General features: G+C 46.6%; 1 protein-coding gene across 2 annotated transcripts in view; it reads right to left on the bottom strand.

Moving 5' to 3' along the window:
* Positions 1-859: 859 nt before the first annotated feature.
* The window catches only part of LOC119185374 (uncharacterized), a 61,747-nt gene continuing 40,121 nt past the window's right edge, over positions 860-22,485 (bottom strand). The window contains exons 3-5 of one of the 2 annotated variants that reach the window (XM_037434422.2): positions 22,223-22,322; positions 3,674-5,592; positions 860-1,313 (exon numbers count right to left, since the gene is read on the bottom strand). In XM_037434422.2, the coding sequence (XP_037290319.2) occupies positions 1,142-1,313; positions 3,674-5,592; positions 22,223-22,322 (2,191 nt within the window). In that variant the 3' untranslated portion in view covers positions 860-1,141. The remainder of the gene's footprint in view (positions 1,314-3,673; positions 5,593-22,222; positions 22,323-22,485) is intronic. The other variant, XM_075892250.1, reaches the window with a different exon arrangement.

Genomic DNA, 22,485 nt, shown 5'->3' with positions numbered 1-22,485 from the left:
GGAACGGTAACCGGAGGCCCGTGTTCAGCGAACGCGTATTTAACTCTTCGATTAGAAGGTTCTAAAATTCCGTTCGCTGATGTGCCTTCCTGGAGGACAAGAATTATGACGCCTTTACCTAATCCGCATGTCGACCGAATTTGGAATGCTAATATGAAAAATGCGTGCGTGTATACCTGCTGGTGATTCAGCACCGCTTAGTTCTCTCTTCTTTATGTGTTCGAGTGTATTTGCGGATACTTGTGCTCATATGAGAGAGAAAGAGATACAGAAGGAATATAAGAAAGGTTGGGAGGCTATAGTTAGACTACGTCCAATTTGCTACCATACACGTGGGGAGAGGGGAACAAGGGAGTAAAAATTAATTTAGAATGCCGCTGCTGGTGCCCTCACAAGAATATGAGAAGGGGAAATGGGCAAAAAGTAAATGTTTGTGAGCATACCAAAAAGCTTGTGAAGTGGCCTAAATAATCCTCTGAATAAGTGGAAACGCATGTTTTTTGTTTTTTTAGAAACAAATCTTGATCTGTACAACTGTAAGATATATGAACATATAACACAAATCGAACTAGCGCATGGTTACTTGCAGTTATTTTCGCAGGATACTGCAATCAGATACATTTTTGAATGAACCAAAAGCACCCCATTATTAGTTTTCTGAAACAAGTCTGGCACCACACTAGCATGTTATGTAGCGCTAAAAATACTGCCGCAGGGCGCGCTATCAGCTTTGCGCACTTACCGTGACACCCATATAGGCGTCGAGTGAAGCGCAAGTGCGTTTTAACAGATCACGTAGCAGATATTCTTCGGAGAACCGTCAGGAGTTGGCACAAAAATAGAGACAAACACGAACGGCTAAAATGGGCAAATGCTAGATTGTTAATAGACATCTTTAATTACACGACTAATGCACGTCAGGCACACAGCGAAGATTCTCGACGTTAGAACGGTCGACAAGAGTCATGATGCATGCCTCCGCTCCGTCAAAGCAGTCGCCGGCGACCGTGTTGTTTTTCTCAGTTGGAGGTCGCCCACTTGGCAGAATGCCGCTGATGCGGGGTGGAGGAGGAACAAGTGAGTGCTGTTTAAGTAAAGACCGAGAATGACGACGTCATCGGAAAATCCACTGTCCGTGACGTCACTTGGCAGCCTGGGCAAGGACACACTTCGTGCACCTACTGTGTCGCTGCTGCTGCCTGGCGGTGAGCTTGAGCAGCTGCGGCTGTGCGTTGCCTCCGTCCGCCGACGGAGGGGGCGGCGAGGCGGGCTTGTTTCGGTCTTTGCCGTTCAGCACCGCACTCGACTTGCACCTGCGAGAATGAGTCGCACGCAGCGGCGTGGGAACAACGGATTGTAGCGCGGACTCGAATACGAATCCAAAAGTATTGATACAGAATCGAACTCTATATTTAAACAGTTTTGGAATAGCGAGACAACCGTTTTCAAGGCAGCTACAGAATTACGCAACATATTTTAAACTAATATCCACACACTTAAACCAACGGACATAGCGATTAAAAAAAACAAACAAAAAACATCGCCCAGTTTTTTTCCCCCGTTTTGCTTGTCTGCGGTTCTTGTTTTTGTGCTCAATTTCTCTGCAGAAATTGAATACGCGCCAAATAGCCCGGCTTGAAAGTTCGGTAGCATAACGATCCCCCCCCCCCCCTCATCTAAAAAAAAAAAAAAAAACGCCAGGGCTGCGCGATATGCGCAGCACAGTCCCAGTGAAAGTTGGAAAGAGCGGCTTTTAATTCGGAACCCTTTTTAAACATTCTTTGGGGTTCAGATACAAGCACACCGATGCTGTGGCTAATGACAATGAGGAAATTTGCCTGAATCTTTTGTAAAGGGGTTGGAAGATTCGACGACCCACTCGTAACGCAGTTCTCATTGTGTAACGTCTGGTTGTTCCTTTGGTGTCCTAAAACGCTTTACCGAAATTATGAAGAGTCTGTAAAGTAGAATTGATTTAGTTTGAGCTTGAAAGACACTAAATGGAGACTAGCGTAGGAGCCCAACCTTCTCCCCCCCCCCCCTCTTCAATAATAGTCATTGGCTCCGTTAGCACGGTCATTGGCGATACGTGATGCCATTCTCGGTTGACTTATCTCGTGATAAAATTTACGATGTTAACATATGGCAATTTCGAATAAAAACATGATAAGAAAGAAAACACTACTGAGGAGGAAAAAGAAAGGTGCGAGCGTTAAACGAGAGCATAGAAAATATTGTCACGCAAAATTAGTAATTGCGAAAGTTGATGCCATATAATTTAACGCAAACAGAAGACGCCCTGCTATGCAAGGCTGGCAAGCGTGACACTGTAAATGACACAATGGTAGGTGTACGCATTTGAAACGACTACATGACTCTCTTCAAAGCCAACAAAATTCTAGAAGCGTGCTTCACCACATATTGTTTCTTTATGCGGCGAAGTCAGCTTTGCGGAGGCCTATGAAGTTCGTTTTTCAAACGCAGCCTGTCGCTCGTGCGGAATGCCACAAAAATTGCTTCGCAAAAATCGAAAAAAAGTTCACCCGTTTCCAAAACGCAAATTTTGCGACATAGTGATATGTTCAGCACTGCTGAAGACAATTGGGGTTCGTAAGTCGTGCGTATAGCTGCGATTAAATCGATTTCCGCAGAGACACAAAATCAGATGTCTCCAAAATTTTTCGCATGTACGTTCTAATCTATTGTATGAAGACGGCCTTTTCTACTGCTGCCAAGTGCTAACGTGTGTCGACTGCTTTTTTTCCTTTAAGAATGAAGGTTCCAGCCTACGTGCACTGTATTTCGCAGGTCTTAGCATGAACGGCAGAGAACATTATTTTTCTGTCTTAGCACGGCTTGGCTGCATTCCTTTTGTTTTGAGTGCTATCAAACTATACTCGGCTGAGAAGGTAACCACCATTGGTGTGTTAAACGCTGGGCTGAGCTACGCGAGGGCCGAGTGTGCCCGTGACTGCTGCTTTGCGTGCGACCTAGCTACTCACCAGTGAAGGCGATCGCCGGGGGAGTGCGAGCTGTGGCGACAAAAAAGTGCGTACGTTTACGCTCGAAGAATGCATCGCGACAATTGATTGATCGATGTGTGCGGTTTAACGTCCCAAAACCACCATATGAATGTGCGAGACGCCATAGTGGAGGGCTCCGGAAATTTCGACCACCTGCGGTTCTCTAACGTGCACCCAAATCTGAGCACACGGACCTACAATGTTTCCGTCTTTATCGAAAATGCAGCCGCTGCAGCCGGGATTCGATCCCGCGACCTGCGGGTCAGCGCAGCCGAGTACCTTAGCCACTAAACCACCGCGGCGGGGCAATGCATCACGACAATGTTGGAACAAACGCGAAAACGTTGGACGAACAAACATTCCAAGTCCTCGGGATACGAACAAATGAATGCTAAGCACTGAAGCATGTACCACATGATAGTCCTTCATACGGGTCACACCACATTCGAGAGAGCCCGTAAGGCTGAGCTCACAATGGCATTTCCACAAAATGGTAAATCTTTAGTGCACGTGAGCGCTTTAGGGAACTTGCATAAACATACGGGATCGACATCTAAATTTTGCATTTCTTTCTTTCAAGAAGCCAAAGCATTCAATAGCCAAACCAGACCAGTTGTTTCACATATAGATTGCCAAGGACTCGTGCTTACCTAGAAATGATTTTGCCGATGAGTTTTTCCGCCTCCCTGGTTGGGGATATGTTCCTTAGCTTGGTCAGCTGACCCCGTGTCCCGTTGGGGCACTCCTGGGGCACTCTGGCCACGCTACGGCCAAGCGCGTTCGGCTTGGTCACGGTGGAGGAGATCTTGCCAGTGCGGACGTTGTATACGTTGTAGCAGTCCGTAGACACATCACTCGCGGCCGAAGGCGGTTCGAACGTCTTCTTGACTACAGCCTCTTTTGTTGGATGTCCCGGCGTCTTCGCGGCGTCCCTCGGTCCCGTCTTGCCCTGAACGCCGTTCACCTTGGCCAGTCGACGTTGACCCTGAGGCGATGGCTCCTTGATCTTAGCGACGACAGGAGAGCCGTTCGTCGCTCTGTGACACGTAGGTGATGGCGCTCGCCCTTTAAGAACTACGGGCGACGGAGTCTTGGGTGGCGGGCGTGTGAAGAAACCGTCCTCCGAGGAATCTTTTACCGAGCGCTTCTCCGCGGAGGACGACTTTTCCTTGCGTTCCGAATTCTCGTGGGTCGTTGGAAGAATGTGGAAGGTGACCCTTTTCAGCGTGGGTGAGGCGCTCTCCTCTGCCTGCCGTCGGGCGTCCTCCTTGGTCTTGCGCGGCGGGAGCGGCGGAGGTAAGAAATCCTCCATTGCCCTGGACGCAGCAACGCCGTCGGACAGCTCGGGCTTCCGATGGCTTCTCAGGCTGCGGCTACGACATAAGCCCGAGCTCGACACGGCAGCGGCGTGGCTGCTTTCGTCACCACTACCCGACGATGCGGAGCTTTGAGTCCGCCCGTTCCAGGGAAGACCATCGCGCACGTTCAAGTCTACGTGGATCGAGTTACGAGATTCGCATTTGCGCCGGAAGCTCCCCGTCTCTGGAAGAGTTCGAAACGTTACCGTTAACCTGGCATTTTCTTTCTCGCGAGTTGTTTCGTTCGGCGAGTAGCCCCCGTTAACCACACGGACGACATTGCCATTTTCCGAATGGAAACTTCCGTTGTTTGCACATAGATCTGGTTTCGGGCTATCTGAAATGTTGTGGATTTCCCCTTCAGCAATATCGGTAAGCTGGTTGTTGTGCGGACTTGGTGAACAGGGCCTTGCTTCTGATGCCGATGTCAGTTTTACTTCGTCAGCCACGTCTTTGGTACTTTCATCTAGCCTCTGCAAAGCGCACTGCTTAGTAGAGTAAAAGAAAGCCCTGGAACATATAGGAGACGCAGCTTGCCGTCGAAGGCTATCTTCTTTCGTGGCAGAACAATTTTGAAGCTTGATCTCGGCGCTGGAGCTTGTAGAAGCATCAACAGCACGGCAGCCCACCAATGCTCTCGACACTTCCATCGGACTCGAAAGAGCAGCGAATTCTTTCGGCAGGCGCGTTTCCACTGGCGGCGACAGGTAGGGCTTGAACTCGCCCGCAGAAGTCGCATGGCCCCTCCACCCATCGTCCCTACCGAAGCTGTCGACGCGATTCAGATGATTTGGCGACCCGCTATCTACGTACGTCGGCTGGCGACCTGTTCTAAGCAGCGTTACGGCGGACGTCGAGTCGCTTTGGCGCGTGACAGCCGTTACACTCGTTTGCTCGGCTGGCGGTCTCGTGTTCACCTCCGGAATAACGGATTTCTGGTCGAAGGGAGCTTGGAGCTCTGTGACAGAACGCTGGAAGGGGCGGCGGCCTAGTAAGGCGTCCGGTGAATCCGGAGTGCTCGCTGAGGCACCATTTGCGGCGTTCATCATCAGCGCCCGTCGTCGCCGCTCTGGGCTCAGGTACCGTCTCCTCGGCGGAGGACTAACGGGGTAATCGCGTGCTGACGTCACGGAGCCAGTGGAAGAGGACCGGGGAAGGCTTGGCGGCGGTCGCTTGGGCACTGGTGGCGGCGTGGCGTCGTCCTCATTCTCCTACAAAAGACACGACGAGATAGAACTCAGTGCTCACTCTTGTACGGCGATTTGTCGGATTAGGTAACGACCCCATACATATTATAAGGTATGGAAGCGATTAACGATAACTTGCGCGAGTGGTGTAAATCAAGGAATAATACCGGACGCTCAATCAAACAAGAAAAAAAATTGCCCGCAGCTTCCCTCGGGGGAACACTGAGGAGGATGCGGAAGTGGTTCCGCCAACAGTTTGGCCGGCGCTGGTCGAAGGGACGTCGATCATTCTGTTTGTGGATTCGTTGGCATTCATTTCACGGCGACTTCGGACGTCGACGCGCCGTACAAACCAACGGACGAGCGGCAACTGAGCGAGCGAGCGCCGACCTTGAGTATATATACAGCGCGACGGCGCATGCGCTGTCAGCTGTCGAATGTTCTCGAAGGAGAAGCGCGCGCGCGGCACAGATGGCGACGGCGCGACGGCGCATGCGCTGTCAGCTGTCGAATGTTCTCGAAGGAGAAGCGCGCGCGGCACAGATGGTGGGCGACGGCGCGACGGCGCATGCGCGCGCGTCAGCTGTCAAATGTTCGAGAAGCGGTGCGGACGGCGCACTACAAGGCGCGAGTATAAGATGCTTCCGCATCTAAAAGAGTCAGGCGAAACTCGTCTTGGCTCTCTGCCGACGTTATGCGAGATCAACTAGTGCAAAATACACCGAATGCCGCGAGTACATGCGCCGAGGGATTTACCCCCGTATTCTAGAACGTCCCTTCACTCAACGCTTCACCTTCACTTGAGAAAGCCGATGGTAGCGCCGTCTCTAGGCAAGGCAAGTCACTGCATATTAGCAATAATCTGCTGCAATTCTTGAATAGCGCAGCGTCATTTTCAGCCGAGCGGTGGCGCTGTGCTCAACTCTGTCAAGTGAAGGGTGTAAGTCGAGTCGAGGAGCGTTTGTGATTACGGGGGTTACATACGCAAAGAGGAATGCTGTACATTGGCCGCACGCGCTCGACACGAGTCAAACACGTGAACTGCAGTTTCGCTCTTAAAGGGCCAGAGAACAGGCCTTGACATTTTTTTCATACCTTCCAAACAAGCTCGCTCATGTGGACAGAAGGACACGGCGACCACATTTGTTGAAAAACACAGCGATGCGCGCCGCACTGTATACACTTCCAAAAATATTTTCTGCGCCTCACCACTGCGTCCGACCAGTCCCCTTTTATCTCTAATTAACGTTGCGTTAAGACCCATCGGTCTCGGCAGAGGACCATACCCAGGAATTTGGGTCATCGCTTTTAGTCCATTGGTTTTCGCACCACGTGGCGTACAGACCTTCAACTTTCAAAACTGGTGCGATAACGTATGCCGCGTGGCAGACAAAGGTGGCCAAACATTTAAAAAAAAAACAGTTTGATGTCGACTATCGCGACCAACGGCGAACCGTGCTCGCTGACCAATAAGCGCAAGCCGTACGACGAATGGTCAGTAGGTTGTTCGATTAGAGATCGATTGTTTTTTTTTCAATGAATTCGTGCACGCAAGTCACTTGGCTGTGCTTGAAAAACCCTTAATTTGAAAGGCTGTATTGCCCTTCTTGTCATCGGTTCCAATATATTTCGTCTGGTTGTATAGTTGGTGGCACAGGTTCTTCGAAGTTAGGACGTCCTTTGGTCGCTGCTGTTTTTGTGATCTGCAAAGGCTAATTTCAAGAAAATAGCCTATTTGATGGCGATGACCCTTTCAGAGTATGCAGAAACAAGCCTCAGGTTGCTAATATTTGTTGACGATACAGAGCAAGTGATTTTTTTTTTTTTTGCGCTACAGCGTGAATGCAATTTGCCGTGCCGTATTCTTTGCCAGTGGACAATCTTTTTGCGAGCTCAAAACGAAGCAGAAAGAAGGCCGAAATTAAGAAAGGAAATTACTTTATTATCTTCCAAATGTGAGCATTTCAAATAAGACGCTTTAATTTAAATTACGCTCTCTCTACGTTTCTAGAGCACATAACAAAAGCCGTGCGAAATAGTGTATTTCATTACGTGCATGACGTGCTATACACAGCTTGTCTTCCTCTTTTAGATGCGGAGCATCTAATACTCGAGGCTTGTAGTGCGGCGCCGTCCGCAAGCTTCCTCCTCCTTCTTCCACCATCTGTGCATCCCTTCCTCCTCTACACACCGCGCGCGCTTCACTCCTCCACCATCTGTGCACCCTTCCTCCTCTACACACCCAAGGAGGATTAAAAAAATTGCTGGAGTGGAAATGATTGCGCAGATGTGAAACCGTTCCTCTGGCAAGATGGCGGCTGTGGCGGCCATCTTACTAGGGGCATGATAAAGTGTCGTCGTTCAGCGATCGAAAACGAAGCGTTTTTCTCGCACGCCCAACGAGTTTAATGCAACCAACATTTTTGGGGCCTCATAGTGCTCCAAGTGCGTCTTAAAGTCACTAGTTTTCCGTAGTGAGCCTCTAATTGGAGGCAAAGTTCTTTGAAGATTCAGTCATCCATATTTGTTTCTGAGTGTCATTTCGTCAGGAACAACCATCCTTTAATATAGAACTACCGTAGTATTTACATAACGTATCAAAGCCACTTGATCTTTAAGCGGGCACTATCAGAAAAGAGCATGTTTCCGCCATCTCTTGGCAGTGGCAATAGGTGGCTTCACTTCTGCTGGCAAGACATCGCAGGAGCTTCCACTCCAGCAACTTTTCTTTAATTCTTCTTGTACACACCGCATGCGCTTCTCCTCTTCACGAACATTCGCTAGCTGTATAATGTAGCGCGCATGCGCCGTCACGCTTCGAGAACATCGGCAGCTGACGCGCGCGCATGCGCCATCGCGCTTCGAGAACATCGGCAGCTGACGCGCGCGCATGCGCCGTTGCGCTTCTCCCCCTTCTCGAACATTCGACAGCTGACAGTGCATGCGCCGTCGCGCTGTATATATACTCAAGGTCGGCGCTCGCTCGCTCAGTTGCCGCTCGTCGGTTGGTTTGTACGGCGCGTCGACGTCCAAGGTCGCGGTGAAATGAATTCCAACGAATCCACAAACACAATGATCGACGTCCCTTCGACCAGCGCCGCCCTTTCGCATACGTGTGTACGTGTTCACTCATTTAACACCCCCTCCTACAACCACGTTAACCAATTTAGCCATCGACCCAAGTAAGACGCAATTTAACACCCCATTTCACAACCACGTTAACCAATTTAGCCATCGACCCAAGTAAGTCGCACTTTAACACCCCGTTAACCAATTATATGCTCCGCATCCTCCTCAGTGTTCCCCCGAGGGAAGCTGCGGGCAATTTTTTGCTAACTGTTCGTGGAAGTGCAATGAAACCAATTATATTCGTTTCACTACGACCGCAATGCGCAATCGTCCACTGCTACAGAATATGCGACCATCCGCTGCGGTGATTTAGTGGTTACAGTCGTCGGGCACTGACCCGAAGGCCGTGTGTTCGACCCCCGCCGTGGAGATCAAATTTGGATGGAGGCAAAATGGGGTAAGTGATTGATTGATTGATATGTGGGGTTTAACGTCCCAAAACCACTATATGATTATGAGAAACGCCGTAGTGGAGGGCTCCGGAAATTTAGACCACCTGGGGTTCTTTAACGTGCACCCAAATCTGAGCACACGGGCCTACAACATTTCCGCCTCCATCGGAAATGCAGCCGCCGCAGCCGGGATTCGAACCCGCGACCTGCAGGTCAGCAGCCGAGTACCTTAGCCACTAGACCACCGCGGCGGGGCAAAATGGGGTAAGTGCGTATATATACTTTGTGCGATACTTTGTGTTATACTTTGTGATATACTTTGTGCATGTGAAAGAGCACCAGATGACGGAAATTTACGGAGCCCTACACGATGGCGTCCCTCATGATAAAGTCGTGGTTTTGGGGCGTAAAACCTCCAGGGGTGGAGGTTCTGCGCCAATTGTACCATGATGCGCCGATCTGGCCTGCAGCGCCAAGCCACGCCTAAGTGGCAGTTTGAGCGAGCAACGCCAAATTTAGTCGAGAGCTTTACCATCGACCGAGCGACACGCGTGGGCTGCACAAAGCACGCAATCGCGTCCATGTGAAATTCCGCCTGCATATCTAACAACGTATTTCGGATGAAGCATGAATCTCGCGCCACCTGAACACAATTCATGGTTCTTGTTAAGTTGGCGTTTGTGCACATGCCTCATTATGTGACTCTCATGTATGGTCTAAAAGCAACGCTGTTACGGACACTGTAGAGACGGCACTGCTGTTACAAAAAACTATCCGCACCATAGCCGAGCAACCGCCGAGCCCATGCTGTGCTCAGCGGTTGAGTGGCAACGGTGCGGCAAGCTTTTTCCGATAAACTAAAAAACAAAAACAAATTAAGAATCCGTGTCACCGGTGTAGCGATGACTGCAATAGCAATAATTTGTATTGTAGTGGTGATGCTTCACGTGCTCCTTTCTTTCTATTTTTGTTACCTCACCATCGCGCGTCACCATCACCATCAGCGATAACGCGGGAATCTTCGATACCACATGACTGATTGATTGATTGACTGATTGACTGATTGATACGTAGGGTTTAACGTCTCAAAACCACCACATGATTATGACAGACGCCATATTGGAGGGCTCCGGAAATTTCGATCACCTGGTGTTCTTTAACGTGCGCCCAAATCTGAGCACACGGGCCTACAACATTTCCGCCTCCATCGGAAATGCAGAAGCCGCAGCCGGGATTTTATCCCGCGACCTGCAGGTCAGCAGCCGAGTACCTTAGCCATTAGACCACCACGGTGGGTCTTCCATACCACATGTATAAATGCCACTGCCCCGCCGTGGTGGTCTAGTGGCTAAGGTACTCGGCTGCGAGCCCTCTACAGCGTGCATACTTGTAAAGTGACGTTTCATTTTCCGGGCACAGGTTAGCCCAAAACAGCGACTGCTGCTTTCGTAAACTTTACGGCCCCGTGACAATACGAAGGCTGACAGCGAACTATTTCGGAGCAGGGTAGGTGTTCTGTGGCGGGGTCAGCTGTTCAGCGGCACGCTCGGCAGAAACGCGCCTGCTGCCGATCTTGTTGTTGGCATGTGTGACCTCACAATTTCGAAGCCAGGTTTTTTTTTTTGTTCGCGTGTGTTTCATGTTATTTCGTCGATGAAGGTGACGTAAAATTGCTGAGAGGTTCCCGCAATAGGTAGAACGTGTTTTGTACTGAAACGCCTTTCTGGCTATCGGACTTGTGCAGAGCGTGTGCTTCTCTTCAAAGTGCCATCTGAGAGAGATCGTTGGCATAAATATGTGAATTCTCATCTAGTCATGAACAACCACATTGCTTTAGTGTGCTGTTGTACTTGCGTGGTTCAAATATTTATATGGAGGAACAACTCCATTGCTCTTGTGTGCTTGATATGGAATAATTGCGCGTTTCAAATAATTATTTATATCGCGTTGACATGAAACAAATGCAACAATGGTTCAACAATTTCCTGTGTGAATGAGCATGAAATACGTTTCTGGTGCAGTAATTATCGTCTTTTGATAGAGGGGTCATAATTATCACTGAGAGTTTACGTGTCAAAGCCAAGATTTGATTACGAGGGACGCCCTAATCGAGAGCTACTGAATAATTTTGAGCATGCAGGGCTCTCTCACATGCACCTGCTTCTAAGAACGTGGGAGTTCCTTGCATTTCCCCGAAGGGTCATATTTTGATGGACGACTAGCACGCCGACTAACGTTGTTTTTAATTTGTTTTTCTCTACATCAAAGAATGCTGTGAAAAGACAAATATACAAGTGCAGGCGAGCGGAATTTAGCTTTGAGCAGTCCCCCGAACGATCGATGTTGACGACGTTCACAGCCTACACAAGACATTTTCGTGTTATGAATCCTTAAACCTGGCGAAGCTTTATAATTTAACTTGAAATCACGAATTTCTTCCGTGTTTTGAGTGTTAGTCACACCACTAGGAACGATAACGTTGAACAGGCAGAGGAATTTCAATGTGCCAGCACTGCTTCGTTGGGTACGTTGGCCGCGACACCATCTGACTGCATGCTAACAGCACAGTGCACCCACGCGACCGAACATTATCTGGCCGCTTACGCGCGCTCAGTGTCAACACCTGATTTTTCTTACACCATGTTCAAAGCGTGTGCGCGTGCGCAAACCCGGATCCGTAAGCTCGTGCGCATCAGTCAATGCCAATTTCATGGAATGGTGTTTTCGGCATGGCGATAGGTTGTAGTAGTCCTGCTGGTCGGACAGGTGGAGTCTTACGGCGTTGGCAGTCGCGGCATGTGCGGACGTACTGCTTGACTGTCTTCACAAGGCGTGGCCAGTATAGTAGGAGCGGCGAATTCTTTCCAAGGTGCGCGTGTAGCCAAGGTGTCCGGATGATGGTTCGTCGTGACAAGCATGTAAAATATCGTCACGAAGCGAGGTCGGCGCAACCAGTAGATAAGTAGCCTGGGTATGGTCAAATTTTTCTTATAGAGGACTCCATCCCTGATGCAGAACGAGGCCAGCGAACGTGCGAAGTTTCGAGGGAGATTGCTTCTTCGGCCTTCAAGGTAGTTAATCAGCGGGCGTAGCTCCATGTCGTCACGTTGTTGTTGAGCCAAGTCGGTTGCTGATACAGAGGAAAAGAATGTATCGTCCTCTTCAACGTCCGCGTTCGTACTTATGATTGGCGCACGTGAGAGACAGTCAGCATCGGTGTGTTTGCGTGCTGACTTGTGAATTACCGTAACGTCACATTCTTGCAGCTGAAGGCTCCACCGTGCTAGATGACCGGAAGGATATTTGAGGTTGGCGAGCCAGCATAAAGAATGGTGGCCGCTAACTACCCCGAATGGTCAACCGTACAAATAAGGCCGGAACTTTGTTATAGCCCAAACAACGGCTAAGCATTCTTTTTCTGTTGCAGAGCAGTTTTTCTCTGCAAATGGTAGTGTTCGACGTGCATAGGCAATCACGCGCTCTACGCCATTTTGCCATTGAATCAAAACAGCTCCAAGTCCAACGTTGCTGGCATCCGTGTGTAGCTCTGTGGCAGCGTTGTCGTCAAAGTGACCGAGTACAGGTGGGGCTTGGAGATGGTTTCGTAGCGCGTCAAAGGCGCGATGCTGATCATGACCCCAAACAAATGGTACGCCGTCTTTCGTAAGTTCATTTAGCGGTTCAGCGATTTTAGAAAAGCCTTTGACGAAGCGTCTGTAATATGCGCAGAGTCCCAGAAATCGGCGGAGATCGCGCTTGTTTGTTGGGACAGGAAATGCGGCAACAGCTTTCGTTTTCTCAGGGTCTGGGTGTATACCGGCGTGGCTGACAACGTGACCAAGAAACTTCAGTTCCTCGAAAACAAAGTAGCATTTCTCAGGTTTGAGAGAAAGTCCAGCTGTTCGAATCACCTGAAAAACTGTCTGTAAGCGCTGGGCGTGCTGCTCAAACGTGTCCGAGAAGACAACCACATCGTCGAGGTAGACAAGACACGATTGCCATTTTAGCCCAGAAAGAACCGTGTCCATCATTCTTTGAAAAGAAGCTGGCGCCGAGCATAAGCCGAATGGAAGGACCTTGAACTCAGTGTCCGTCATGAGTAATGAAGGTGGTTTTTTCGCGGTCGCGCTCATCAACAGCAATTTGCCAATAGACACTGCGTAGATCCATGGAAAACAAGTAACGAGCGTTCTGAATGCGGTCCAGCGAGTCATCTATCCGTGGTAAAGGATACGCGTCTTCCTTCTTGATATTATTCAACTTTCGGTAGTCGACGCAAAATGGCAGAGTACCATCTTTTTTCTTTACTAACCCAACAGGGGACGCCCAGGGACTGGTCGATGGCTGGATGACATCGTCTTTGTGCATCTGCTGGACCTGTTGGCATATAGCGTCTTGTTCTTTTTGCGAGACTCTGTAGGCGCGTTGTCGAATGGGTCTCTCTGTAGACTCGGTGATGATACAATGCTTGGTTAGCGAAATAACAGAGACAGCCAGGAGTCAACGTCTTGCCTACACCCAGACCAGGAAGCAAAATGTTCTCTTCTTTCTCCTCTTCCAAGCAATTTCACGCTACAGTTGATGGCTCATACCCATTTACCTTTGACAGTAGAGACCTCATGGCTTGAAGCTTGTCATGCAGTGCGAAAGGCACACGTTATCACGCCTATTCTTTTAAGGCCACGTAGTGGGTGCATAGCTTGTTCGAAAAGATTTCATATACACTACGTGTTTGAAGCACGCACTAGGGATAGTATATCGCTATCGCGTTATACTTTAAAAGGCGAAGCTTAAGGATCCCCTAATGTTTTGTTATTGCTTGCTTGACGCGTTTATTGGTGAGTTTTTAAAGCAGCCACTAATTGTGCAATTCAACCTTTTACGCTGGTGCCATTCTACGCTTCTGCGACGCAACATTAGACGCGTCAAGGGGCCTCCTACAGTATATGACATTATCATAGTTTTTCTTTTCAAACAGTTTCAATCATTGGCATGGCTCTGTTGTAGGAAAAACACCTGTTTTTCGTGCAGAAGTACTGGGTTCAATTCATGCACGAGCTGAATATTAATATTATTCATTTACTTGCATCTATCTCGGCAGACCCCCAACACAAGGGCCGACACCACATTTTCGCAACAGATCACTTTTTTTTTTGGTATATTTTGCCGCCAATAAATAATCACGCGCTGCTCTAAAAACGCAAAGTTGATGTAATACCTGTAGTGCTGAATGCATCATTCATGTTAGTGACGCCTCTAATAACGCTATACTCACTCTTTCAAAGAACATGTGTGGCTTACATAATAATATTATTAGTAATATCGATGATAATATTATTAATATTATTATTAATAATGAAAGTAATGACATTCATAATAACAAGTGTATTATTCTATGATTATTGTATTGATGTTGATGTTCAAAAGTTTAATGAATTTGGTGTGGAGATCGGCCGGTAGCTTGACCAACGACTCTAATAAACGGATCTTATAAGCGAACGAGCATCGCCCTCGAGCAATGCACGGAATAGACAGACCTGCCATGTCATAGGAGATGATGGCACACTATAGCGTTCGTTCCCCCTCACTTCATTATTATTGTTTACTAAATCTGGCAGTGACGCAATTGAGTGAGTCCAGAAAACATTCATCAGCATTTAAAACCATCGTTTTCCTAGAAAGTCCCACCGTGGTGGTTTAGTGGCTAAGGTAATCGGATGCTGACCCGCACGTCGCGGAATGAAATCCCGGCTTTGACGGCTGCATTTCCGATGGAGGCGGAAATGTTGTAGGCCCGTGTGCTCAGATTTGGGTGCACGTTAAAGTATCCTAGGTGGTCGAAATTTCCGGAGCCCTCCACTACGGCGTCTCTCATAATCATATGGTGGTTTTAAGACGTTAAACCCCACATATCGATCAAATCGTTTTCCTAGAAAGCCTCTGGATATCGTTCCAACACTGCTAGAGTATTATCATTGCCATTACTGCACTGCCGACGAAATCGGGCTGATTTCTTATTTATTTACAAACTAGTTCACGGTATGATGTTCTGCCCTTTGCTTCTCAGTTAGGTAAATTTTCGGATTCCGCGTAAGTTAACCAGAGAGAATCGACCATTTGATGTACCTGCCAACTTATTTCAACACAATACTGCTCGCAGATGGTAACGTCTATATAATGTTAACTTTCATGACCTTGATGTTTTTCACAGTTCACTGTCATCGTTTTTATCTCAGCTTTGCATGTCATGATATAGTTCTTCACAATGTGCAGATTGTTCCCCTATCCATCTTTCAGCCTTTCAAATAGTTGTGTATATTTTTCTTTATTTTTCACTGCCATTCCATGATTCTCGTCTTGTCTGTTATTCTTTCCATTTCGCGCTGATTTCTTTTTTGTTGTGCGTGTCTGCCCTCTTAATTTTTGTTCTGTAGACTGTAATGTATTGTCTATTTTATTTGTGCGTAAGGCTGCACAAAGACTTTATGGCTGTTCCTAGGCACGTTAAATAAATTATCATTATTATTATTAATATTGCAAATTGGAGTCAATAATCAAACAGTTTGATTCCTCTTCTTTTACTGCTACTGGATCTTCTGGTGACTAAATGATAGGCTTTGCACAAAAATACGTAGTCTACAACACTCTTGTACTCGTATTGGAAGGGCTAAGCAGAGACGTAGTCACAGCTGGCTGCCCCCAGATATCTTTGAAGTAATTTTCGAGAAATATTTGCTTTTGAAACAGTTGAAACGCTGCCCAGGTAATGCAGAACTCGGTATCAACTACAGGATCGCAAAGAATAAAGTGGTTGCCCTCTCCCGATCAGCAAAACGACGATACTTTCACTATCAGCTTCAGTTATCTGCCACAAACCTGGCGAGGATGTGGCCACAGATAAACCACCTTCGCGCTAAAAAAGGCAGTGATGCTAGACCTTCTGATGCGTTTGCTGGTGATCCTGCACATAAAGCCGATACATTTATTCACCACTTAGCGAAAGTGTCTGGTGGGGTATCATCAGCGCCGGCAGGCCACTCTGGTTTAAATAAATCTGTACCTGTCTCTGGCTTCCTCCCAACTTTAAGAAAGTACGAACTCGTTTGAATAGTTTCTGGTTTCAAAGGGCAGAAACCAGCAGGTATTGATGGTATCTCTATATCTTTGCTGCAGCGAAACTTGAACGCTTTATCAGAGATCTTGCTCTTCATGCTCAATGGATTCTTGGAGACAGCTTCTCTGCCACTAGATTTAAAAACAGTCATTGCAAAGCCCCATTAAAAAAGCGGACATAAAGATAGTGCTGACATTTATAGACCTATATAAGGTTCGCCTATTTTATCCCAAATAGTTGAAAAATTCTTATTGTAATGCACGACTTCATTCCCAGAAAAAAAATCGCTTATTTCGAATCGCCAGTTTGGTTTTGTCGCAGGTGAGGTACCATTGATGTATACATGAATTTTCCGATGAACTGCACGATGCTTTAGTCCATAATATGTTTCCCTGTGCTTTATTTTTGGATATCTTCAAAGCATTTGAGACCGTAAACCATTTTATATATACTTTTTTGGCTTGAGGTCCGTTCTACGAACTTCTCAAAATTTATCTTTCTAACCGCTTCCAGGTATATATTCCGAATAGACAATCAGTTCCCTTTCAGCAACAGGCTTGGATTGAAAGCTGATTTATCGCAGGGATCTATTTTATCTCCCGTTTTATTTATTTTATTCATAAATATTTTTACTACTGCTGTTCCAAAATGCCTCGTATTTCAGTACGCAGACGAAACTGTTCTTTTAACCAAACATGTCTGTTACAATAAAGCGTTGTCACTACTACAAGACGGTGTTCATGAGGCTGCGTCATGGTTCGCTAATAATTGCTTAGTGATTATTCAGTGGGAAAAACGAAACTAATTTGCTTAAAAAATCCATTGAAAGCAATAGTGACAATGGCACTCCTATTTCTTCATGCCCTGATAGCACTTCCTGTAAGTGTACTCCCATTGAATATGTTAATTTTGTGAAATGTATTGTTGGGTTCTTCGATAGCGACTTGTCTTGGAATGATCATTTGGCTTACATATGTGGAAGACTACGCAAAATCTTATGGTTACTTTTTAATATTAGATCGATTGCAGTCACCAAAATAATGGGACCATTATGCTTGCTATTGCGTACAGTGCCCTGCGTTATGGTATCACATTATTTGCTTTCTGTTCTTCACGACGGCAGTGTAATGTTGATAACATCAACATTTTGATAAACATGTCGAAATTCATTGTTTACAATTGTACTTTAACAGATAACGCAAATTTATTTTCTTTACTTCACCTGTCATCTTTCAAAGCGTCATTTATTCACGCTGTGGTATTACGGCATTTCTAAAACTCTGAGTTCAAAAAAAGAGTGCATTGTCCTTCGAATATTGAGAAAAACTTCCCGCTTCTCTGTACCATTCGTCAAAACACGATATGGCAAAGCTATTAGAAAGCTCTACGTTCCTTCTATTTTTAATGACCTCCCCGACAGTGCTTTTTCTGTAACGACGAACCGCAATGTACGAAATGCCCTAAAATCAGTTTAATGCTGCACCATTATCACATGACTGTTTTCCTACCATCTTTTATGCCGGGTATAATCTGTTCAAAGATTGTTCAATCCTCATCTCAACAATCTCCTGCTTAGATAGTATTGTTTTCGTTAGTTTAATGCTTGTATTATATTGGATTTAGGTGTAATGTAAAAGAGTAACATGTCTTCTTTCCCTGATCATTTTACGTAACAAGCTCTTTAATATGTCATCTCTCGTTTGCCGATATGCCGGGCTTAGTCATCCAAGCCATCGTCTGGCTTCGACATGCCTGTTATCTATGCTGTACTCAAGATGACTATTTATTAATATTATTATTATTATTATTATATGAACCACAAACAGTGAGTAGTTGTCTTAGCAAAGGCGTCACTGATGTGAACGAAGAATGTTACTATAGATATTATACACCCACCACACATTTTGGAGCAGCGCATGCATTCATTGGGGGCTGAGTATTAGCGAAAATAAGAGTCTCTCAGGGGCCCGAATCAGACATATATACAAAAAATACACAATAAAAACAATCGGCCGGAACGAAATTCTACTCTTGGACTTCGCACTTGAAACACTTGTTCTACATTATTTCCACAAAAAAAGAAGAACTATAATAATGTTTTGTAGCACGATGAGCCCCCATCACACGTGCAATATTGCGTAGTAGAAGTTTAGAATCGCACCAGCATCGTACATCCGAATTGCACGATGAGTAGTTGCTTTGAAGGCCGACCGGCTCCTAAGTGCACAAGAGTAAGCAATCATCATTATCAGCAACACCACCAACAAAGTGTGCTGCTAGGAATTTACGCGTGTAACCATAAGGATCTCGGAAAAAAAATTATGCCCTAGCGAACCTTTTGCATGGTGTTCTTAAACATTGCATTGTCGGATAGTTCTAAACAGCACATGTTACGTTCACAGGCGCACTTATCCTTGCGGCAGGGTGGATGTGTCCGCCGAGAAATTAAGAAAATCTGGCGACTGAAAAGGCAAAGTGAACGAAGCTCCATTGCGTTCTCATCGTGAAGGCGAAGCTCAGGCGCACTTAAAGTTCTTCACATGGTTTATGGCAAGCTAAATAGAAGCTCGTCGATCGGTGTACTCCAGTGTCAAGAAATTTCAACTTGAATAAGAAGCTTTTATTCACGTCACATGGCTGACGTGCTGTGCCCAATACACGTGTTCCCCTGTAAAAAATACACAAATGAACGAGCTATATTTATACATGATTTAGCTGAACAAGGCACCATATCAGCGGTATTTCTTCGCGATGGAAACAAACAAGTGCCTTAAATATGCTCAATATCACTGAAGACTAACACACAATGATGTCAGGAAATGTATAGAGAATGTTAGTATGGTAATTTTAACGTAAAAATCGCGTAGAAAGAAAAGTTCTCGAAAAGATGACTTGCCGCGGGCAGGAGCCGAACCAGTGACCTTCGAGTTACGCCTTCGGTGGTCTACCAACTGAGCTACAGTGGCAGTAATTACCCCGTCTATTTTATGCAATATATATATCTGCATTTAAACCCGGGAGCGTTAGTCGGTGCCGACTAACAAAGCCGGGGATATTTTAGATGCGGAGCATCTAATACTCGAGGCTTGTAGTGCGGCGCCGTCCGCAAGCTTCCTCCTCCTTCTTCCACCATCTGTGCATCCCTTCCTCCTCTACACACCGCGCGCGCTTCACTCCTCCACCATCTGTGCACCCTTCCTCCTCTACACACCGCGTGCGCTTCTCCTCTTCACGAACATTCGCTAGCTGTATAATGTAGCGCGCATGCGCCGTCACGCTTCGAGAACATCGGCAGCTGACGCGCGCGCATGCGCCGTTGCGCTTCTCCCCCTTCTCGAACATTCGACAGCTGACAGTGCATGCGCCGTCGCGCTGTATATATACTCAAGGTCGGCGCTCGCTCACTCAGTTGCCGCTCGTCGGTTGGTTTGCACGGCGCGTCGACGTCCAAGGTCGCGGTGAAATGAATTCCAACGAATCCACAAACACAATGATCGACATCCCTTCGACCAGCGCCGCCCTTTCGCATACGTGTGTACGTGATCACTCATTTAACACCCCCTCCTACAACCAGGTTAACCGATTTAGCCATCGACCCAAGTAAGTCGCAATTTAACACCCCATTTCACAGCCACGTTAACCAATTTAGCCATCAACCCAAGTAAGTCGCACTTTAACACCCCGTTAACCAATTATATGCTCCACATCCTCCTCAGTGTTCCCCCGAGGGAAGCGGCGGGCAAGTTTTTTCGGAGTGTGTGATCATTGCGCTTTAAGCTGCATGCAAATACACTTCCAGTTAAAATGCAATAGTATTGAAAGTTGGGCTTGTTGGTACGGGTGAATTTTCGGTTACAGCAATAAAAACGTCGAACACGGAAACAAGAGGGACATAAACGAGCGCTGACTCGCAACTAAAATTTATATTTGAAGAACACAGGAACGTGAAAATAAAACATGAAAAGAAAACGTATCAAGATTGTGCAGACATGTCAAGAAGGAATATGAAAAGTTTGAGTATCACTTGACGGCGCATGTACTGAGAAAATGTGCGAACTATTTTTCTGCGAGACATATCGATGGCCCACTGACGCATATGCTCCATACATGCTCGATGGCTCACTGACGCATATGCTCCATACATTTGTTTAACATGGAAAGCTTCTATCACTTCCCCAGTTATCTGGGATCTGTGCTTCTACAAAACTTTTGTATCGGTAAAGACAAATGACCAGCCACACGTGCTGCAGTGCGATGCCAGATCAAAAGCGTTCAAATTCTTGAGTGGATTTCTGTGCTCTCTTAAACACACATTAATGCAACGGCAGGACACAAACGTGGAAATGCTTTCAGGACACAAACATGGAAACATGAATAATTACAGTCTCCCTTTCCTTGTCATTTTACTACAAACCATTGAACAAATTCTACTGCTGTTTACTTACATGCGAGAACAATAAAGTATTAATGGAATGCATGGCAATGCTACCCATAAATATAACTTTATTATGTCCTACTATGCTGACAGTTTTTCCACATATCTTTAAGTTGTATTTTAAATTAAACAGTACCATTGATTACCTACGTCTAAGAGAAAAACATTCATATGTATATCAGTGTGTCTTGTCGATTTTTACTTTTTATACTTTCAATGACAAAGAGCTATTCTTATCTGTTCGTTTACTCTAATTTAGCGAAGACGTCTTACTTCTAATCATCAACATAATATCTACACAGTATAAATACGCTTCGCATATTAAGCAGCCTCAAGACAAACATTCTTACATAAAAGAGCTGCGAAATTTTTACCTTTTGGAGTAACCGAAAACACAACGAAGCGCGTGTGCCCCTGCAAGAGAGTTTCACTGCAGAACATGTTTTTTTGCAAAAGTGCCCGTTGAACCTCAGGAACTGTGCCGATATCAACCAAAGTTCACAGGTACGAAGACAGGGCTATCGAGATTTCGTAACGTCAGTGATTTAATGAGATGAAGGCTAATTATTTTTATGAAAATCTTTGAAATTCTATCCTATGTAGTCTCCGACAGGACCTAAAAGTCGCTCTCGAACCCAGAAATGTCATGGGAATAAAGCGAGCTGTCTCTGATTATGAGAGAATGCCTCCCAGATTATATATAGGGAGTGATTTTAGCATATATTTAAGCGTTTGGCTGCAATAACTGTTTCAAGGTCGTCTCCAATTGAGTGACGCTGTCGTTTAGCAGTGCAACCAACACATGGCGCTAGCTGTTGAAGTCTAGAATTCTTGGACATGCAATGGACTAAATCACTGCTACGTTAACGTTACAAGCCTTTGGGCAACGTTACACTGACTTCATCCCCCGGTTATTTGCACTAGCAAACTGTGTCTTGGCCCTGCGTTGAGTTGTCGCCCGTGTCAGGTATTTGTTTACTTCGTCAGTGCATCCCCAAGCACTTTCTCATCCGCTTGAATGGCATTCCACGCGCTGCGAATTCTCATTATTCAGCTTGCATGCTCGTGGGAGACTCGACCACCGATTGGGAGCCTTTTCTCACACTGCCCAAAAAGTGTTGCAAGGGCCCTTCAAGCTTCGATTACGCTATGCGCAACGTGACAATGACGTCACCTGTGCACGCGACGCATGCATGACAGATCTCGGTTGAACAGATCTCGGTTATCTCGGTTGAACTACACGCAGTTCAACCGAGATAAACAGTTATATGTATTACATGCTTCAGTTAATGCAGTTTTAGCCAGCGACCTTCGGGGCTGACCGAAGTGCCAGAAATTTTACCCCTTCCCATTTTTTTTGATACACAGAGATGAGGAGGTGAAACGCAGAACACAAAATGAGAAACTCGTATACCTCACATTGCTTGCCCGATTACCGTGATAGGCGAGCCGGTTGATTGCATAGTCAAAACGTCGTGCGTAGAGCGAAGCAACTGCGAGGTGATTTACCTCGATCGTTTTGAAACGTCGTTTATCCGGCGCATGCAAACGCAATAAGCCGCCGCCGGCAGCCGTCGCACTGACCTTAACGACGTCGTTCACGATGACCAGATTGACGGAGAAGCGTTCGTGCGGCGACACATCGGGTCTCTTGTCCGAGCAAGGAGGAGGCTCGTCCGCTCCCCTGTAACACAACAAGGGTTGGGCACAGCGAGAGGCACGTATCGTTATGTCCAGTTCAGATTTGCTTTCGTGTAACTGTGCAGATGGACTATGGTTCACCCAAGAAAACACAGAGCGTACACTAGACCACTGGCTTCATCCGCCTTCTACGTCTTCGTGCCCAC

Source organism: Rhipicephalus microplus, chromosome 1, assembly GCF_043290135.1.
Source record: "Rhipicephalus microplus isolate Deutch F79 chromosome 1, USDA_Rmic, whole genome shotgun sequence".
NCBI classification, from domain to species: Eukaryota; Metazoa; Arthropoda; class Arachnida; order Ixodida; family Ixodidae; genus Rhipicephalus; species Rhipicephalus microplus.
This window is presented reverse-complemented; position numbering and strand designations above follow the sequence as displayed.